The following is a 19,806-nucleotide window of genomic DNA, read 5'->3' on the forward strand; positions in this document are numbered from 1 at the left end:
GAAATGATGATGACTATGTCATCGATTTACCTTAGGTGAAAATCAACTTTACCTGTTCATCGTGATTTCTTTAGATAGTGATAGTTGCTTTGAATTATTTGAAGAGCGGTCTGATTTAATCATTCACTTGCACCATCGATTAGAAGAAAGAAAAATAAAAAATCGAACTCACACAAAGTACATTAAGCAACCAATTAGGTAACTCGACAAAAACAAAAAACCAATTCAGTAACATTTTGTTGTTGAAGACAAATTTGGTAAAATTCGTTATTTCCAAATTCATTAAAAATAAATAAATAAATAAAACAGAAAGTAAAACAAATTCACCGCACGTGCCACCCTTGCGATATGATGGAGATGCGTGCGTCAAACTGTAACACACACAGAGACAGGAGCGGTGGAGTCTGTCAGTTTTTAATCTTCCCTTTTTATTATAAAATGAAAACTAACGAAAAATTCTAAAATTTTTAGATTTTAATAAAAAGAATAAAATAAAAATGTAAGTAAATCGTGTCATAAGTGATTTTTTAAGTAAAAAAATGTTTTTAACCTTAAAAATAAACTGTAACAAGAGTGTTTCATTAAGGCTTCTATAAAAACGTGTGACGTTGTCGGTGAGATTCGCTAAAAACGTGAAGTATGTTAACTCGGTTAAAACTTCTGTCTAAATCAATCACGTGCGTATCACGTGGGACTGATTTAGAGGGCATATCAATTTTTTGATCCCATTTTCGTACACTCCGATTAGATCGGACTTAGAGAAAAAATGGCGGCGTCTCGTCGGCTCCGGGACCTGCAATCGCAGCCGGGGAACAAGATCTGCGTGGACTGCTCCCAGAAGAACCCGCAATGGGCCTCGGTGTCCTACGGTGTCTTCATGTGCTTAGAGTGCTCCGGCAAGCACCGCGGGCTCGGCGTCCACATCTCGTTCGTCCGATCCGTGACAATGGACTCGTGGTCCGAGATCCAGATCAAGAAGATGGAGGCCGGCGGCAACGAGCAGCTCAACGCCTTCCTAGCCAGCTACGGCGTTCCTAAGGAGACGGATATCGTCACCAAGTACAATACCAACGCTGCCAGCGTGTACCGGGATCGGATTCAAGCCCTAGCCGAGGGGCGTCCCTGGAGGGACCCACCTGTTGTGCAGGAAACCATAGGGGTTGGGAAAAAGAAGCCGCCTTTGGCCCAAGGCGGCGGCGGTGGAAGTGGCAGGGGAGGTGGTTCTGGGAACAATGGTGGGTGGGATAGTTGGGATGACGACGGTTTTAGATCGTCGACCGATTTGAGGAGGAATCAGTCGACCGGTAACTTTAGAGGCGGTGGTGCTCATGGTGGTAGTGGTGCTGGTGGATATGGAGGTGGGATGCCGGCCAAGTCGAGGTCTACGGAGGACATCACGAGATCACAATTGGAGGCTTCTGCGGCGAACAAGGAGAGCTTTTTCGCCAGGAAAATGGCGGAGAATGATTCGCGGCCTGACGGGCTACCGCCCTCACAGGGCGGGAAGTATGTCGGGTTTGGATCGAGCCCCGCCCCTTCGCAGAATCATAATGTGAATGCGCAAGGCGATGTGTTGTCTGTTGTATCTCAGGTTGCATTATTTTTTACTTATTATTATGTTTATCGTTGATTCGTGATTGTAGATGGAAATGCTGATAGTTTTCCGTTTATTTAATTTGAATAGGGTTTTGGAAAGTTATCTTTGGTTGCTGCATCGGCTGCTCAGTCGGCTGCAAGTGTAGTACAGGCAGGCACTAAAGATATCACTACTAAGGTATTTCTCTATTCATTCTTAATATTGTCAGATGCTAGACGATCGCTCTGCTACTGGCAGGCATTTGTATTTGGAAATTATTGAAATGCCATGTACCGCACAGCATGTTTAGTACTTCCCTTGAATGCCGTCAATGGCATCACTTTGTATGCGTACTGTGTTTCTTTTGGCTATGGTGGTATGTGTTTGGCACCCTTTGTTCTATTAGTTGTGTTTTTTCCTTTTCAAAATTCTCACATTCAATATTGTACAACTTCATGATTCTTGACTGTAATGTGTGCTTTTACTGGTATTCTTGGTTTCTGACCGTTTTGGCCCCTGACATTTGGGGCGATGCTGTTTAACTGTGATATAATTTGTGCAATCATCACTTTTGAGTTAGGAAACTCTAGCTTAACTTATCACCATCACCGCCGCCACCACTACCACACTCATCACCGTTCATCACCCCAATTAACACATAGCCAACACTCACAGTGCCGAAATGGATTCCCATTGGCCATCCCTATTTCTATTGTAATTGGTCAAGCGACCACTAAACATCACTTAAAAGCTCCGTTCCAGACATGTTTTATCAAAGTTTCCATGAAATTGTTCTAGTTGCATTTGTGTTATGTGATATACAACATTTTCGCATAGATTAATATTGACCCTTATTTTACAATAGACAGATAGACTGAAAGCTATATTTCTTCAATCACTGGTAATAATTTATATAGACCTAAAGGTTAGCTAAATTTCTGAAATTTGACAATGAAGTTGTATGATCAAACTTTTATAACAGGTGAAAGAAGGCGGCTATGATTACAATGTGAATGAAACTGTTAATGTTGTCACTGCAAAGACTTCAGAGATTGGACAAAGGACTTGGGGGATTATGAAAGGGGTCATGGCATTAGCATCACAGAAAGTTGAAGAGTACACTAAAGACGGAACAAACGGGAAAGCTGAGAATAACTGGCAACGAAATGGTAGTGAGCAGAATGGATACTATCAAGAGTTTAAACAGGAGAACAAAGAATGGAATTCTTCTTCCGTAGGGGGGCAATCATCAAGTGGGAATCTTAATTCTTACGGCTCTAGTTCTTGGGATGATTGGGACCAAAAAGACACAAGGAAGCAAGAGACTACTAAAGGAACGGGATCCAACAGCAATGATGGTTGGGCTGGATGGGATGATGGCAAAGATGATGGATGTGATAATGCTTACCGGAGTGCATCTATTCACAATGGGAAATCTGACTCAGCGTGGACTGGGGGAGGCTTTAACTAAGGTTAGTGTAATACGGGGAACTTATTTTTTGGTTATCTATAAGACTATAACCTTTTCCATATCTTACCTTTTTACCATGTTCCACCAGTATAAGAAGGTGCGTGTTATTTGTGTCTTGAATTGAATTTGGCTGAGATAGGTACCAATTTAGTTCGGAGTTCTTATACCTGTTTTGCGTTGTGTATATCATCCAAGTAGGAATCTCACGTGGTCTTAGCAAATACTGGTTGACTCATGTCGGACACAAATTAGAACTCAAACGGATGGATGCCAAGGGTGATACCTAGGACCTGGCTGATGGATATGGAATTTGATGGAGGCGGAAATTGTTAGCAGCTGGTGCTGACTGATTGATTGGTGATATATTGGAATTTAGATCCAATTCCATGGAAAAGACACTTGTTGAGGTTAGTTTATTTGCAGAAAAATTTTCTTCTCTTTTTCTTTCATCTTGAAAAGATTTTTATGTAACTTATTTGGGATTTTCGTCGTTTTCCAAAAGTTGTTTATATATGTACAACTATCAACGAGGAGGGTTATTTGCCCGATTCAAATGAGGTTCAAATTTGTTTGTGAGATTTGAGGAATGAAAATTTCCATTTGATTTGCATCTGTTTTTGTTTGTTATCCTTCTTTCGTGTTCTGATATGTGCTCGCCTTTTGAAATATCAGTCATAGCAATCATCTGAACAATATTTTTTCAGGTTAAATTATTGGTCGGGTAAAATTCTCACACTCCATAAATGTCTGGTTTACACGAGTAATTTACCACTATGAAAAGCACCATGCTGATCCCCACACTGCTCGATTCTGTTCGTTCTGTTCTACCGCTTATTTAACCATTTAACTCGAACACTACTTATCGCATGAATTTACGCCAAACCCTACTTATTCGTGGCTAATCACAAACTAAATTACATAGCGACAGTAAAACACCCTAGAACCCAGATTATTATTTCCAAATAGCTGATTCATCGTTTTTGGTCGTTGAATCCCACCGTCGTCCGACTGCTTTTTACACAGTACAACAGCATCCTTCATGTGCCGGTTCTTGGTGTTTGTATCACAAGAACAGAGGACGAAATCCCAGGTGATGATGCTAATATGTCTCCAATTTGTCCCAGTTCAGCATGCTCCAGCTGATGGCCAGCCAATTCAGAATTCTGCTGCTCCTTCCCCACGATAACGAGGTCGTATTCCCCACTCAGCCCTATACTCACCGCTGTCCCCGCAATGCCGCCTGTCACCACCTTCTCTATGTATTCCACTGATTCATTACACCTCCTCAACTCTGCAACTGCTGCCTCATCTAGTTCCTTCTCATGATTTTGCTCCAAGCTGTCCATAATGCATTTTACAACTGTTAAAATAACGCTTGAATGTGCCAATCTTCCACCAAATTCCAGAGCCTCGCGGTCGTCAGGTCCACCCAAGAACAAAACGCACACCCTCTTGGGAGTGGCGGCACCCCTCTCACGTCTGCTGCCAAATCCACGATCCACGAACAATGCCACTGAGCAATTTGCAGTGCTTAAGACCCTCTGATTGACCCTTTTCCAGTCATCCCCCAGATCCTCCATTTCCTTCTCTTCCTCTCTTCTCCATTGTTTGTTAAAAGGCAAGATGACGAGGGAAACCGTCTTCGCCTCTGCAACATGGAGAATATCCTCTTGCATTGTGGACAACGCAGAGATGGCTGTTGTGTGGCGGATGGTGACTTGACCGACTTGACCATAGGCCTCAAACGCCGCAGGGATTTGGTCCTGTGAGACCCCTCGACATAAGCGGCTGATGAAGGGAAAACCATTTTTCCGAGCTCGATGTACCATCATAATGGATGATGAACGGTCAGTGAGCTCAACAAGATGCATCACGTAAACTTTGAGCAGCGATGAGTGTTGTGAGGCAGGTGCGACTGACTCGATGAGGTTGATGAGGGAAGGTACACTTCCAGGTCCATGAACGCAAGCAAGGATTCGAAGGTCCTTTCGTCTGTGGGCGGGTTTGGTCGGAGAATGTTGTCCCTGTAAGAGACGGGGAGTTTGAGAAGCAATGACATCCCATGAGGGTTTGTAAATGGCCATCACTGCTGGAGTTGTCATGAAGGTGGTAAAAACTGCCATCAGGGTCAAAATAGCAAACATCTCATCGTTTAGAATCTGCAAAGCAAAACCAAAAGTTAATCCACTAAAGTGGAGTTTTCATTAAACAGTTAATCACACTTAGGAAGTGGATCTTCTTATATCATATATAGTGGGTTGGTATAGATTCTGTGCACCAATACTCCATTTCTATTAAAACGCCTGAAATCCGTACGAAAGGATAAGACTTTTTTTTTCTAAAGAGGAGAGTCTTTCTTCCTAGTAATCGGAACATCATTTTACTGTACAAATATTATAATTAGAATAATTTAATATTTTTATCAATTATCTAAAGATTATTTCTAGAAGAATTCTTGTGATTTGGATATTGTTAATTACTAAATGGCATCCAACTCAAAAGGATGTTTATAGAGATGATGTTATAAATTGTAGATTAATAATATCACGTAACGGTGTTACAATCGCACTCAAAATTACCTTTTTTTCCTTCCCAATGTTGAGAACAATGAGCTCCACCAAGCCTTTAGTATTCATGAGGACTCCCAGTGCTAATGACTCTCTTACTGGTATCATAAACAACATGGCCACCAGAAAAGTACCCAAAATCTTGCCAGTGCAGGACACAGATATGACCAAAGCCACCAACCCCCATGCCCTGAGCCCTTGAATTTTAGCAACATCAGTTTTTAAACCACTTGAAGCAAAATATAGAGGAAGAAGCAAGCCAGACACAAAATCCTCTATCCTTTTGGTCAGTCTGGCTGCAAACTCTCCCCCCTTTGGAATCGTTAACCCGAAAACAAAAGCGCCGAATATGGCATGGATGCCGATCATGTCTGTCATAAACCCGGATAACAGTACCCCGGCTAGGGTTAAGCAGATGTAAGCCTCATCCACTAGGTCATGATCGGATGAGCACCGTTTGGCAACCCAGTTCATGAAAGGTCGGACCAAAGTTAGCTGAAAAACAACAAAACCAACGCCGGAAATGAGAACCCAAATGGACACTAAGGGGCTTTTGTGGCTCCCGCCGGCTAAGGCCACCGCCAATGCCAGCAGGATCCATGCAGCTATATCGTTGAAGGCTGCTGCTGCCATCGCAGTTTCACCGACACGAGTTGTGAGAAGTTTGAGCTCCGCTAAGATGCGAGCGAGGACAGGGAAAGCGGTGATGGAGAGGGCTACCCCTGTGAACACGAGAAGCTGAGGGTAACCGACCTTGTTCTCTCCGTGGATGACTTTTCGGGTAAAGAATGCGAGACCAACTCCGAAGAAGAAAGGGAGGGAAATGCCTGAGATCAAAGTACTAAATATTGGTGTTAGTTTTACACACTTTTTTTAACTTCTCACACATTTTTCTTTATTTATGGTCATCAAAATGAATAAATCAAACGAAAACAGTTGACATGATTAAATATGGGTGTGTAAGACGAGAAAATATTGAAAAAGTTAAACCATGCCTGCGAGTGCTATGCTGATGGCTCTTCTGCCACTGCGGCGAATGGAGATCAGATCAAGCTCGAGGCCGACGAGAAATAGGTAAAAGAGAAGGCCAATGCTTGCAACGGATTCTAGTATGGGAGTGCTCCATGAAGGGAATAAGATCTCCAAGAAATCTTTATTCCTGCCAAGTGCGGATGGTCCCAACAAAATCCCACCCTGAAATACACAAACAAATTGAAAGTATAGCGCACACTCATCTCAGTTATATACAAATGACGTAGTTTTAGACATAAACACAGATTGGTGCACGACAACCAATGGATCGAGGATATGAACGTACTAATATCTCAGCAATGACTTTAGGTTGGCGGAGTGGCTTGAGAAGGAAGGCGAGGAAGCGGCTAACGAAGAGGATGAGAAGGGTTTGAACTATTAATAATGGGAAGGCATGGTGAAGAGGATTATCACCTTGCCAAGCTCCATCAGATGAAGTTCTCATGTTGGTAAAATTGAGTGCCATTTTGGTGGTGGCAATGTGAGACAATGTTGAAGTGAAGTGAACTGAAATGAGCAGCTATGATTTTATAGAGATATAAGAAAGTAGTAAGTGGTCTTAAGTCAAACCCACCACCTGATCACTAAATATAAATAAAATTGGCTCCAATGAGAAAAATGACAATTGGTTCTCCCACTAGTTTATCCAGATTTGTTTGTTTATTGAGTTAATCCAAAAAGAGGGAATGCAAGAACCCTCCGGTAGTGGTGGTGCCCCAAAAATAAAAGGAGGGAATATGATCTGCAAATAGGCAAGGGAATGTGATCTGTGGGGCAATGGAATTGAGCACGTTTCAATTGAAATTATTCGCAACGAATATGATTTGCAAATAGGCAAGGGATACAGAAAGTTTTATTTTCTCTGGAGGTATCACGGTACTTTAACTAGATGTTTTCGAATGGTTTGCATCAACTTTTGTAAGGCATACGTGAATTAGATCGGGCAAATGGTCCGTGTTTGTCGTATTCATGTCAAATCCATTATTTTAACAAGTTGTGTCACAACACCTTAATTATTATAACGGATATATACTTTACTAAATAATCAAATAAAAATTTCCTACAAATTACTCAATATTAACATCTGAATTAAATTTTTTTTTTGCTTATTTATAGTATAACGCTGTATTTTCAATTTTATGAACTATAATAACTGTTGTTGCTTTATTTTTTGCCCAAAATGCCAATTTTATAAGGGAGTTTTAATGAAACACTCCCGATACTGTTCACTTTTAACGAAAATGACATTTTTACTCTAAAAAGTCACTCCTGGTACTATTCATTTACAACACATTTTTGTCATTTTAATTAAAACTTACCCGTTTCATTAGTTTATAAACTATAATTACTACTGTTGCTTCATTTATAGTATGCTGCAGTATTTTCAATTTTATGAACTATTTATATCTTTTTGTATTTCTTTTAGTAAAAAAATTCAGAGCTTGAAATATGCACTAAATTAATTGAGATTTTAAAAATCTATGGACCGACCCTGCTCATGTTCGAAGAGAATAACAAAGTAGCTTTGTATAATTTCATACACTGATTCTTAACTATGTGGCTCTGCCGATGAATTCAGAGAATGAAGAAATCCTCGTAAGATAGTTTTCTTGAGCTACAAATCTCAGGAAACCCACTCTCATTCAAAAGGAAACTTATTCGACCGAAAAAAAAAAAAGAAAAGGAAACTTGTAACCACTTATTTGTACTTGTTAATTAGTGAATTAGGTCACACAGATTCCTTAGATATCTCAAGCACAGTACTGGAGGACTCATCTGCGACGAACCTTTCGTAATCAGCATGCACTACCTTTAACACCGGAGCCTCCACGGAATGAGCTACGTCATGTTGTTGAATCACAAGCACTGATGAGACCACATCATGGCCTGATGAAGCCAATATGTCTCCAATGGGGCCTAACTCTGCATGCTCTGCATGGCGGTCGGCCAGTTCTGCTACCATGCGTGACGGGAATCGTCCTTTGCCTACAATTAACAGATCATGATCTCCACTACTTCCCATTGCCAAAACCCCCTCCACAATATTATTGGCCACCTTCTCTACGCACTCTACTTTCCCATCCCACTTGCTTCTGAACTCAGCCACTGCGTCCTCATCCAGTTCCTGATTAGAAAAATATACAAATGATTAATACATACTTAAATAGTATAACATACTATATTTGTGTGCTGTGTGCTCCCAGTCTTGTAAATTGTACGGACTTGTGTTGATTTGACTGATTTTTTAGGGTATCACACCCATGCAACAAGGGTGAATTATTGTGAATAATCAAATGGACTAGGATTCAAATAGACCTCTGCAACTGTTTGATACCCCTCAGAGCTCAGACTACAATCTCACACGTCACGTCGTAGAAAGGGTATTGAACTGACGAGAGGTAAAATATTTTCAAATTGTTGGAACATCATGCAATATGCATACCTTTTCTTTCTTTCGGTCCATTTTAGCTGTGGAGAAACTATAGCTATTCTCGGTAGACTCGGAGGGAGAAGGCTTTAACATGAGACCATTACTCTCCAAACCCTCTTTCTCAACAAATTTCACAACCGTCACTTTAACTGTCGGGTGTTCGGCCATCCTACCGCCTAACTCCAAGGCCTCCCGATCATCGGGCCCACCAAAAAACACAATGCAAATCCGCTGGGTTCCGGTGTTACCAAATCCACGATCCACGAGCACTGCAACTGAGCACGGTGCAGTTTGAAGCACCCTCTGGTTGACCCCTCGCCAGGCCTGGCTCACAATCTCCGTCACTTCATGATTATCGCCGTCACGCCTCCATTGTTTGTGGAATGGCAAGATGATCATCGCAACCATCTGGTCTTCCGCCGTATGGCAAACATCCTCGTACATTGTGGACATGGGTGATATTGCAGTTGTGGGTCGGACCGAGACTCGCCCCAGTTGGCTGTAGGAGTGGAAGGCGGAAACAACGCCGTCGCTCCAGGCTCCTCGGCCGAATCTATTAAAGAAGGGAAAGCCGTTCTTTCGAGCCCGTTGGACCATGATGATGGAAGAAGATCGCTCAGTGAGCTCCACAAGGTGCATGAGGAAGAGTTTGAGTTGCGCTTTCTTGGCACTTCGGATGGACTCAATGAGGCTAATGAGTGAGGGCACATTGGCAGGCCCATGCACACACGCCAGTACTCGAAGTTCGTCCTTGAAGGATACAGTGGTTGACAGATCACGGAGCTTGCGATGAGTGCGAGCTGAGATGCCACGTGCAGGCTTGTAAATGGCCATCACTAGTGGACTTGTTATAAAGGTGGTGAAGAGTGCCATGAGGACTAGAATAGCAAATGTCTCATCGTTAAGCACCTGAGATTAAATTTAAAATAATTCATTAACCGAAGGTTGCAAAAGTTACCCTTTTTGTAGAAAATTTCATTTTAATTCTTGGTATAGATGACTTTTAGAGTAAAATCATGAATAAGATCAAAATCTAATTTTAGTCCCTTGATACATTAATAACCTCATTTATTAATTACATTTTGATTTTTTAATTATTTCTCTTTTTCTTCCTAATTTTCATTTTCATTTCATTTATTGTAATATATTTTGTTGTAAACATTTAAATAAACTAATTTTTTTATACAATATATTTCGATGTACTTTGTCTTCTTCATTTAGGTACAATAAAGTCATTATAATACATTTCAATGCATAGATTTAGGTACACACATTTTGGTACATATATTTCGATACAAACATTTAGATACATTAATTCAATATAATACATTTCGGTTCATACATTTTGATACACACATTTAGGTACATTAATTTAATATAATACATTTCGGTGCATGTATTTCAGTACTAACATTTAAATACATTAGTTCAATATAATACATTTCTATACACGCATTTAGGTACATTAATTGAGTCTTTCAAGTTTGAAGAATGTTAAATAAAATTAATAAATTAAAAAACTCTTTTTTGGTCAAAAAATAAATTAAATTTGTATATTAATAAATTTAAATATTGGGTACATCTTTGTTTACTACTCTCATGTTTCGTGGTTTTCAACATTTAGTACATCAAGTTTTTTTCGTCCTAGATTCATACCTAAAGTGTAAATTTTGGAACAGTCTCATACATCCGTTAATCAAACTATTAAGTCTCCCATTAACTGTAACGTGGCACCCATGTGGACAATGAATAGGCGCCGTGTGTCATCCATGTGAAAATTAAAAATAAATTATTTATAAAATAAATAAATATAATAAAATTAAAATAAAAAACCTTCATCACTCACCTGTTCGTCCTCCCCCCTCCCTTGCCCCACCCCCTGCAACCCAGAAGGAAGAAGAAGAAGAAGGAAGGAAAAAAGAAAAAAAAAACTTCATCACTCACCTATTCGTCACCCCCCTTTCCTCACCCCCTGCAACCCAGAAGGATGAGGAAGAAGAAGAAGGAAGGAAAAAAAAAAAAAAAAAAAAAAACCTTCATCACTCACTTGTTCGTCACACCCCCCCCCCCCCTTTTTTTCCCCACCCCTACAACCCAAAAGGAGGAAAAAGAAGAAGAAGGGAAGAAAAAAAAAACCTTCATCTTTCCCAAATCCCACCCGTGCCCACCCTCCCATCACCCACCTGTTCGACTCCCCCTCCCTTCCCCACCCCCTCACCCCCTGCAACCCAGAACGGAAGAAGAAGAAGGAAAAAAAAAAAAAAAAAAAAACCTTCATCTTTCCCAAATCCCACCCGTGCCCACCCTCCCATCACCCACCTACTTGTCTCCCCCCTCCCCTTCCCCACCCCCTGCAACCCAAAAAGGAAGAGGAAGAAGAAGAAGGACAAAAAAAAAAAAAACTTCATCTTCACCAAACCCCACCTGTGCCCACCCTCCAATCACCCACCTATTTGTCTCCCTCCCCACCCCCTCCCCACAGACCCGATTTGAACCGAAGCCGTCAAAGAGGATCCATCGGCGTCGTTAAGGGTATCGCAAAGGGAGCTGAGTGGGGTTGGTTGGGGGTGTCGCAGTCGATTTCGCGGGAGCGATGGGATGAGTGGTGCAAGAGAAAAAAATGTTGAGAGGGGGAGGTGGGTGATGGAAGGGTGGGCATGAGTGGGATTTGGGGAAGATAAAGGATTTTTTTTTTTTATTTTTTTATTATATTTATTTTATAAATAATTTATTTTTAATTTCCATGTGGATGACACATAGCACCCAATCATTGTCCACATGGGCGCCGTGTCACAGTTAATGGGAGACTTAACAGTTTGACTAACAGATGTATGAGACTGTCTCAAAATTTACACTTTAGGTATGACTCTGAGACGAAAAAAATTTGATGTACTAAATGTTGAAAACCACGAAACATGAGGATAGTAAATAGAGATTTACCTTAAATATTAATAGGAGACGTTAAATAAAATGCACATTAATTATTTTGAATTAAGGACACATCAAGGAATTATAATCAATATGTAATCTAACATCAAATTTATTTTAAATTTCAATCTACTTGAAGGATTAAAGTTAAAAAATCCCTATATTTCAAAAACAACAAATATTTTATTGGATGAGGGAAGGCCCAATACACATTACAACAATGAACAAACAACCGAATAAAAATTGGGGATGGCCAAAAACTCATTCAACAAAAAGATAGAAAACGAAAATGAGACCCGACTCATCCTGCAAAGGCAAAATGCAACTAATGCCCCACAGCCGCCACTACCACCTTGCTAGCAACCACAAAGGTAGTTGCTCTAAGAAATTCAACTCCGCGTTGGATTCAATGAAGGCATTGCAACACAAAAAAATTCAATCCACAACAAAAAAGATGCCCCAACCAAATTTTGCCACCAAAAACGTTGCATCGAAAGAGAACCACTCAATTCAAAGCACCTTCACAGACCCCATGCCAGCAAGTGAGGGGAGGATTTAGATCTGGCGTCCAAATTAGGTTAACGCTTGTAGTTTTGAGCAAAGGTTGTGGGAGGAATGGTGTGTGAGGAGGGGGAACTTATGAAGGAGATGGAAGATGATGGGTGTTGGGGGTTAAAGAATGGCAATTGTAGGATAGGGATTAGTCTACAAAAGACAAAATACGATGAAAAACACTATAGTCAAACTAAGATTTTAAAGGATTTTAAAGATTTTAAAAGTGATAGATTTGATAGGATTTAAGAAGATTAAGGACTCTTACAAAATTCATATGGATTTTTAAAGAATTTGAATGGATTGTGGTGGATTGTGGTGGAAGGATTTGAAATCCTAGGAGGTGAGGTTGGATTCTTTTTAGTCTTGGTTATATATAATTTTGGCTCTCAAATCCCACAAAATCCACAACTTATTGAAATCCTCCAAAATCTTAATTTTTTCAATACACTTGGATTTGGATGGATTTTAAAATCCTTTAAAATCTTTTAATTGACTACACCCCTAGATTTTAAAGGATTCTAAAATCCTTTAATTGACTACACCTAAATTTGAATGGATTTCAAAATCCTTTAAAGTCTTTTAATTGACTATACTAGGATTTTAAAGTCTTTTAAAATCCTCTCAAATCCTAGTTTGACTACACTTTGACGAAGAACGATGGGATAACGGCGAAGCATGTCAAGAAAACAAGCCATCCACGAAGGGCATGGCCTGAGATTCTAGAAAGGAAGGGGAAAAGGTAATTGTGAAGAAGAAAGGTTGCAACCAACCCCAAACTAAGAAAGGGGTCGGCGGCGAAATTGTCTTTTTGTTGCTCGTGAGAGAGAAGGAGAGGAAGCCGTGCTGCTAGGTTTTTTTTTTTTCTTTTCAAAAAGTAATTTGTTAAGAGTAAACTGCAAAAGTGAAAAGTAATTATATACGTTGTTGCATTATATATTATGCAACCAGTAGTTTTGATTCGTAATCATACGTACTATATTCTCTTGTCTAATATGATATTATGTCATGCTCACACGTAACGGCCAACAAATATCACAAAAATTTAGAAAATATAATAAGTGGCAGATACAAAGTTTGAAGATTTCAAAATATTATGGTAAATCCGAATTATGTTTCGGAAATTCCGAGACAAAACCGACTTCAAAATTAGTAATAAATTCCAATAACCCAAAAAAACAAAAATAAAATTAACATTTGATTTCAAAACTTTTTTGAATTAGCATTAAAATATTTATTTCAACCCGATCAGATCCGAGAAAATCACCCCATCTTCCCCTGAATAACCTTAACCTTTAAGAACGATGCGTTCATTTTCTGGAAAGGTCATGCTCCAACTTAAAGGACAAGGCTCTGCTACATACAATTACTATAAAGTATATAAAACATCCTCAAATAGAAAGTTATTGCCCGATAATTGATTATACAAACCTAACTTTTTTTCTCGTGGATTGACAATAAAAGCCAAGGCAGACGGGACAAACTATACCCAATATTCATGTTTTTAATCATTTCTAAACCTGTGTATGTCTCCAAACGAGGCTTTAAATCAAGATCCTCATATCTTAACTATTTATCGTGTATCATGTAATTACAAATCATTTAATTTTTTTAATTTAAACTTAAACACAAATAGTACTTGATAAAAACTAATCGCACAATATATGATAAACAGTTAAAATATGAGAATCCTAAGAGAATCCCCACAAAGTAAATCCGGATAGAATCGTCTTCCTTAAATCAGGATTTCCACAAAGTAAATCCGTATAGAATCCTCTTCCTTAAATCAATCCTTTAGTGACTGTATGTTTGTGATTAAAAAAAAAAAAAACAATTTTAAAAAAAGCGAGTGCGAGTGTGAGTGTAATCATTAAAGGATGCTCAATAACAAAGAAATGAAATGATGATATTAAGTTTTCACACTTGCATTACCTTTGAATATGCTGTTGTTGTTGTTGATCCTGATCTTATTAATAAATTAACAGATAATTGAAGCGTAAAGGAGTGATCGCAAAGAGAGGAGGATAAAAGCTGACTTCTTGTTTTCAAATGATTCTCTAGCATGGCCCCCTACCCTATGCCACCAGTACCTTAATTACCACGCTAATTAATATGATAAGATTACATAAAACTCTATTTGTCAATCAAAAGAAGGTAAAAAAAAATTATTTCATATTCTATCACAATAAAAAAAGTTAAAGACAATAACGTAGTTTTACAAAACAAAATTTTAATATTTTGTGTTTACACCTCACCTACAAATGATTTTTAACACTTCTAATTTGAAAAACTTAAAATAAAAAAATAAATAAAATAAATAATAAAAAAACTAATGAAAAGGGACTTGAAAACTTTAAATTTTAACCATAAGAACAAAATAAAGGGTAAAGTAAATAGTACCAGGATTGACTTTTTAGTGTAAAAATATATTTTTTTTGTTAAAGTGAACAGTACCAAGAATTTTTCGTTAAAATTCCTTAAAAAAAATTAAAAATTAAACCTCTTTCACTCTCTCTCTCTCTCCATTCCTCTCTGCCTCTCTACTTCAATTTTAAAAAAAAAAATAAAAAAAAATTCACATACTAGTATCTATGAGATCAACTTCAATGTTTGGATTAAAACTCAAAGTTTAAGTTTTAAACTCGTCCAAGGCTTGTCTAATCATTGAGCTAAAAATGGTTTTGGGTTAAAACTTATTTTTGGGCCAAAGTTAACCAGAAAACGAGCCAAGATTAATGGTTGGAACCCAATTGCTGACGTTGTCAGCCACTTACGAAAAGACCAACGACTATTTTTTATTATCGGATAGCCCACGTGGTTGAACCAACGGTCCACATTCAATTTTCTTAATTCAAATTTATGAATACGTAGACTCCAACGGTTGAGATCGAATATGAGCAAATCTAATAGTATAAAGAAGATCTAACAACCCAAAATTAAATCTAACTGCTAAAACAATTAAAAAAAATTATCTAAATCAAAATTCACCCAAAAACTCTATAAATACTTATGTATTTGTTCAAACATCCGCACAAAATTCACGTTGGTCAAACAATTCTTCCTTTTTATCTTTCTACCCACCTAAGTATTTGTGTTTAAGAATGGGGTAGGTTGTGTGATTTTCCATGTTCTTTCATGTGGTACATATGTGTAAGAATGAGGTAGGTTTAGTGATTTTTCATTATTTAACAGAATTTTAACATTTTTATGTTAAAATATTCATAAAAATAAATTAGAATAATCTATATAGATTTTATTTTTCAAAAAGTTACCAAAAAATTAGATAAAATCATTCTTTAATAATTTCGGGTAAAAATTTAAACTAAAATTATTGGAGAAGAAAAATTGTTTCTGAGTTAAAACTTATATTTCATGGACTAAAAATTTAAGTTTTAACTCCAACCGTTGGAGCTGGTCTAAGAATATTTGTTCTTATATACACAAAAACTATGAATAGTGACATTAATTGAACTCGTTTATTCATGATGTTGATTCCAAAGTTCAAATGTAACATCTCACATCGTTCAGGGGAGTGGATCTTGTAAGCCTTATATGTATATTCTCATCTCTACCTAACACGAGACCTTTTGGAAACTCACTGGCTTCGGTTAAGCGAGATTGGGTTAGAACAATCTCAGGATGGGTGATCCATTGAGAAGTTGCTCATGAGTTCCCAAAAACAAAACCGTGAGGGCGTGATCGGGACCCAAAGTGGACAATATCATGTTACAATGAAGTCGAGTCCAGAATGTGACAGAGTCTCGGACTGGGATGTGACATCAAAACTCACAATATAACAAGAAAAATATCGTCGTCAATATACTATTTCTCTTTTATGTTTTTATATTTAAAAAATCAGCGATGGTTTTTCAAGTGTCGTATTATAGGAGGTACACTAAATGACAATGACACGTCCTCTTTGTTTTAATTTGAAAGCAAGAGAGGTCAGCTTTTGCTAATATTCACTGTTTAATTTCTCTTTCTGGCAATTAGTACAATCTTCACATTTTTGTTTGTCTTCATTTTCCATTATTATTAATTTGTAAATTAGATGTGATATGACAAGAAAAAAGAACTTTTGTGAGGCTACTAAATTTCACTGCCATAATCAATATTTATTTGAAATACTGTGGTAAAAATTAAACCAATAATAATTAGCTGACCTTTTTCTCCTTGCCAATGTTGAGAACAATGAGCTCCACCAACCCTTTGGTGTTCATGAGCACACCGAGCGTCAACGATTCTGTAGCCGGAATCATAAATAGCATTGCAACCGCAAACGTCCCCAATATCTTCCCAGCACAAGCGATCGATATAACTAGCACTAACAGCCCCCACGCCCCTCCTCCGTGTATTTTCGCTACATCGGTCTTCAACCCACTTGATGCAAAGTAAAGAGGAAGCAACAAGCCGGACACAAAGTCCTCAATCCTCTCTATCAATCTTTCCGCAAACTGTCCTCCTTTGGGAATTGTTAGACCAAAGACAAAGGCTCCAAATATAGAATGGATACCAATTAGGTCAGTAATGAATCCGGATACCATGACTCCGGCTAGGGTTAAGCATATATAGGCTTCGTCTATTGCATCTTGCTCTGGAGAGCTCAGGCGGGCCACCCAGTTCATGGCCGGTCGGATCACCACCATCATGAAAGCAACAAATGCAACACCTGATATTCACGAGGCAGTAAATGTCAATGTTACCAAGGTCTAAAAATACAGAATATTAAACAAATATACATATTAAAGAAGTGATAAGTGATCGCATTGTATACTATCTCTAATAAAAGTGAGATTTACTTATGGGAAACCCAATGTAAAGGGAGATTTTGTATTACATATTAAATTATTTAGTTTAAGTTGAGAAATAAGTTTTATGTGTACTATAAAAATTTATCACCATTATACTATTTCATGTGTTAGAATATAAGCGAACGACTGAATTAGTATGTTTCACTTCTAAGAAAGATAAATTACTAAAAGTTACATATACGTGAATGAAATAGTTTCATGCACATGACTATGTCTATTTTAGGGTCTCCACCACCACTCTTGAGAACTCTTTTAGGGGCTTCAAGAGAATATTGTGGTCCTTAAAGAAATATTGTCTCCAATAAGAAGTTCTTATAGTACATAGAATCCTTAAATTTAGGAACTAAAAGATTTTAAAAAATATTGTTAATTTCGTTAAAGTATGATGATCGTTGATAAAACAAGAAAAAAATCAAGAGGCTACCTAGAGTGTTGGGAAAAAAAAGTCACAAGTGCGTTGTGCGGCCCTCGCCTGATGCTACAGCAGCAATTGCTCCGCGAGCAAGCCTACCAGCGAGTGAAGGGAGAATGAGAGGCGTTGTTGTGCAACATTCACGTGGGTGGGTTTTGTTTCCCACTTAAATCAATATTGGGGCTCACTATTTAGGTCCGTATTCGGTCCTAACATTTGGGGATGGGGATTTTCTTAAGGTCTCCGGGGAGTTCCTCTACTATAGGGACTTCAACTCAACTTAGTTGGAAGCCTTCTAAATACTATACATGAGGACATACGGACAAAATTTTGAGCACTAGTGGAGATGCTCTAAGTAAACTAGTACCTAAAATATCTAAGTTGCTGGAGTAGGTCAGGAGTACAATTACACGAATTGTTCAATTAAAAGAAATGAAAAAAAAAATGAAACTTGTGAAAAGGAAAAAAAAAAAATGAGAAAATATCGAGGATATTGTCGAAACTGTGGACCATACAAACCTGATAGGAGCACCCAGATTGATACCAAAGGGCTCTTCTTATGGCCACCATCACCGTCACCGGCCAAGGCCACCGCGAGAGCGAGCATGATCCATGCAGCGACGTCGTTCAGAGCGGCAGGCAGCCATGGCAATCTCGCCAACCCTAGTAGTTAAAAGCTTGAGCTCTGCTAAAATGCGGGCGAGAACAGGAAAGGCCGTGATGGAAAGTGACACTCCCATAAACACAACGAACTGACTGAAGCCGGCTTTGTCAGATCCGTCGATCGTTCTCCGGAGGACAACAGCGACGCCGATGCCACATAGGAAGGGCAGCGATATGCCAGCGAGGGCTATGCCAAAAGCGCTTCTTCCACTACGACGTCGGACTGAGCTTAAATCGAGCTCAATGCCTACGAGGAACAAGAAAAAGAGAAGACCAATGCTTGCCACGGTTTCGAGTATTGGAGCGCTCCATGAGGGAAATATTCTGTGTAGGTAATATTTGTTTCTTCCGAAGGCTGACGGCCCAAGCAATATTCCACCCTATACAAATAGACTAATGAGAAAATAGAACTATATAACAAGAATTAACTATATATGAATAACTAAGACACATGCAAAAATATTTTTATCACTGCAAATTGAAAAATGTCTCACATTCGAATAAAGCAGGAGAGTAGGACTTACAGCAATCTCGGCGATGACTTTGGGTTGGTGTAGGGGTTTGAGAAGGAAGGCGAGGAAGCGGCTGACGACGATGATTAAGGTGGTTTGGATGATTAAGAGTGGGAAGGCGAAGTGTAGAGGATTATCACCTTGCCATAATCCACTTGATGCCGTTTTGATTGAAGTTATATTCACCGGAGCCATGGTGTTATGCAATAGCTAGTCGCTGTGTACTATGAAATCATGGAAAATTAAGCAATATATAGAGAGGTGTTTACAAATATGTAAAAGTTAGAGAGATAACCTTTACTGGTGACAGGAGTGAAGCAGGTGTAAAATATCACACTGAAACTATAGCACAAGAGGATGACAAATAAAAGAGGGAAGAATAGATACTAAGGTTATTAATCTTTCTTTCTTCTCTGTATTCTCTCTATATCATTTAACAGCAATCAGAACGCTCTATTTATAGAGCGGCTCCATACAAACAGGTTCTTACAAATTGAAATTTACATCGCATGTTTTGAAAAACAATCTTTTTGTTTCCAAAGTCTATTTCAATTTGCAAGGGCATTGACAATGTGTGTGTGGGCATTGACAATGTGTGTGTGGGCAATCATAATAATGCCAATGTTTTCAACAAGAGGGAGAGCGAGTGTTGGTTTTTGTCGTTCTGGGTAAGGGTTATTAAAGTGAGGTCACGTGATGAAGGGCAACAAAAGTGTAATTTGGCATTTGATTACGAATACATCGTTTTTGTTTTATTAAGCAAAAGGAAGATCTGAACTTAGTGAATACTTTCGGCATCAGAAGGAAGTACATCACGAAACTAATAGTTAGTTGGTATTTTAAACTTAATT

The 19,806-nt window shown here is 38.6% G+C and overlaps 3 protein-coding genes across 5 annotated transcripts; 1 reads left to right on the forward strand and 2 right to left on the reverse strand.

The window, feature by feature from the left end:
• Positions 1 to 751: 751 nt before the first annotated feature.
• On the forward strand, positions 752 to 3,657 carry LOC103931081 (ADP-ribosylation factor GTPase-activating protein AGD7). 3 transcript variants are annotated; one of them, XR_007254221.1, is made up of 4 exons: positions 752 to 1,591; positions 1,685 to 1,774; positions 2,559 to 3,144; positions 3,246 to 3,657. XR_007254221.1 is itself a non-coding variant. In XM_048573553.1 (4 exons), exons 1-3 carry the CDS (start codon positions 767 to 769, stop codon positions 3,045 to 3,047), a joined length of 1,404 nt encoding a protein of 467 aa, XP_048429510.1. In that variant the 5' UTR covers positions 752 to 766; the 3' UTR covers position 3,048; positions 3,243 to 3,657. The 3 variants fall into 3 exon arrangements, 2 of the variants coding, with proteins under 2 accessions (XP_048429510.1, XP_009338772.2); XM_048573553.1 differs by having other exon boundaries at positions 2,559 to 3,048; positions 3,243 to 3,657; XM_009340497.2 differs by having other exon boundaries at positions 2,559 to 3,048.
• A 107-nt stretch (positions 3,658 to 3,764) lies between these two features.
• LOC103931080 (cation/H(+) antiporter 20) lies at positions 3,765 to 7,291 on the reverse strand. Its single transcript, XM_009340494.3, has 4 exons — positions 6,933 to 7,291; positions 6,610 to 6,808; positions 5,627 to 6,441; positions 3,765 to 5,206 (listed from the first exon to the last, which is right to left on the reverse strand). Exons 1-4 carry the CDS (start codon positions 7,110 to 7,112, stop codon positions 4,085 to 4,087), a joined length of 2,316 nt encoding a protein of 771 aa, XP_009338769.2. The 5' UTR covers positions 7,113 to 7,291; the 3' UTR covers positions 3,765 to 4,084.
• An 805-nt stretch (positions 7,292 to 8,096) lies between these two features.
• LOC103931079 (cation/H(+) antiporter 20) lies at positions 8,097 to 19,443 on the reverse strand. The gene is given in 7 exon segments (XM_009340493.2): positions 8,097 to 8,771; positions 9,090 to 9,986; positions 16,721 to 17,226; positions 18,300 to 18,417; positions 18,419 to 18,823; positions 18,968 to 19,179; positions 19,251 to 19,443. Coding segments are annotated over 6 exon segments (2,505 nt in total). The 5' UTR covers positions 19,151 to 19,179; positions 19,251 to 19,443; the 3' UTR covers positions 8,097 to 8,375.
• Between the last annotated feature and the right edge of the window lie 363 nt (positions 19,444 to 19,806).

The sequence above is a fragment of a genome, unplaced genomic scaffold (genome assembly GCF_019419815.1).
Source record: "Pyrus x bretschneideri cultivar Hongxiangsu unplaced genomic scaffold, Pyrus_bretschneideri_v1 Contig11, whole genome shotgun sequence".
Taxonomy (NCBI): domain Eukaryota; kingdom Viridiplantae; phylum Streptophyta; class Magnoliopsida; order Rosales; family Rosaceae; genus Pyrus; species Pyrus x bretschneideri.

Excerpts from the sequence above, each read along its gene's own strand:
- LOC103931080 (XM_009340494.3), bottom strand. The coding sequence starts at position 7,112 with ATGGCACTCAATTTTACCAACATGAGAACTTCATCTGATGGAGCTTGG. Across the intron at positions 6,809-6,932 it reads AAGTCATTGCTGAGATATTA|GGTGGGATTTTGTTGGGACC; the intron begins GTACGTTCATAT and ends TGTGTATTTCAG. Across the intron at positions 5,207-5,626 it reads ACATTGGGAAGGAAAAAAAG|ATTCTAAACGATGAGATGTT; the intron begins GTAATTTTGAGT and ends TTTGCTTTGCAG.
- LOC103931081 (XM_048573553.1), top strand. The coding sequence starts at position 767 with ATGGCGGCGTCTCGTCGGCTCCGGGACCTGCAATCGCAGCCGGGGAAC. Across the intron at positions 1,592-1,684 it reads TGTTGTCTGTTGTATCTCAG|GGTTTTGGAAAGTTATCTTT; the intron begins GTTGCATTATTT and ends TAATTTGAATAG. Across the intron at positions 1,775-2,558 it reads CTAAAGATATCACTACTAAG|GTGAAAGAAGGCGGCTATGA; the intron begins GTATTTCTCTAT and ends CTTTTATAACAG.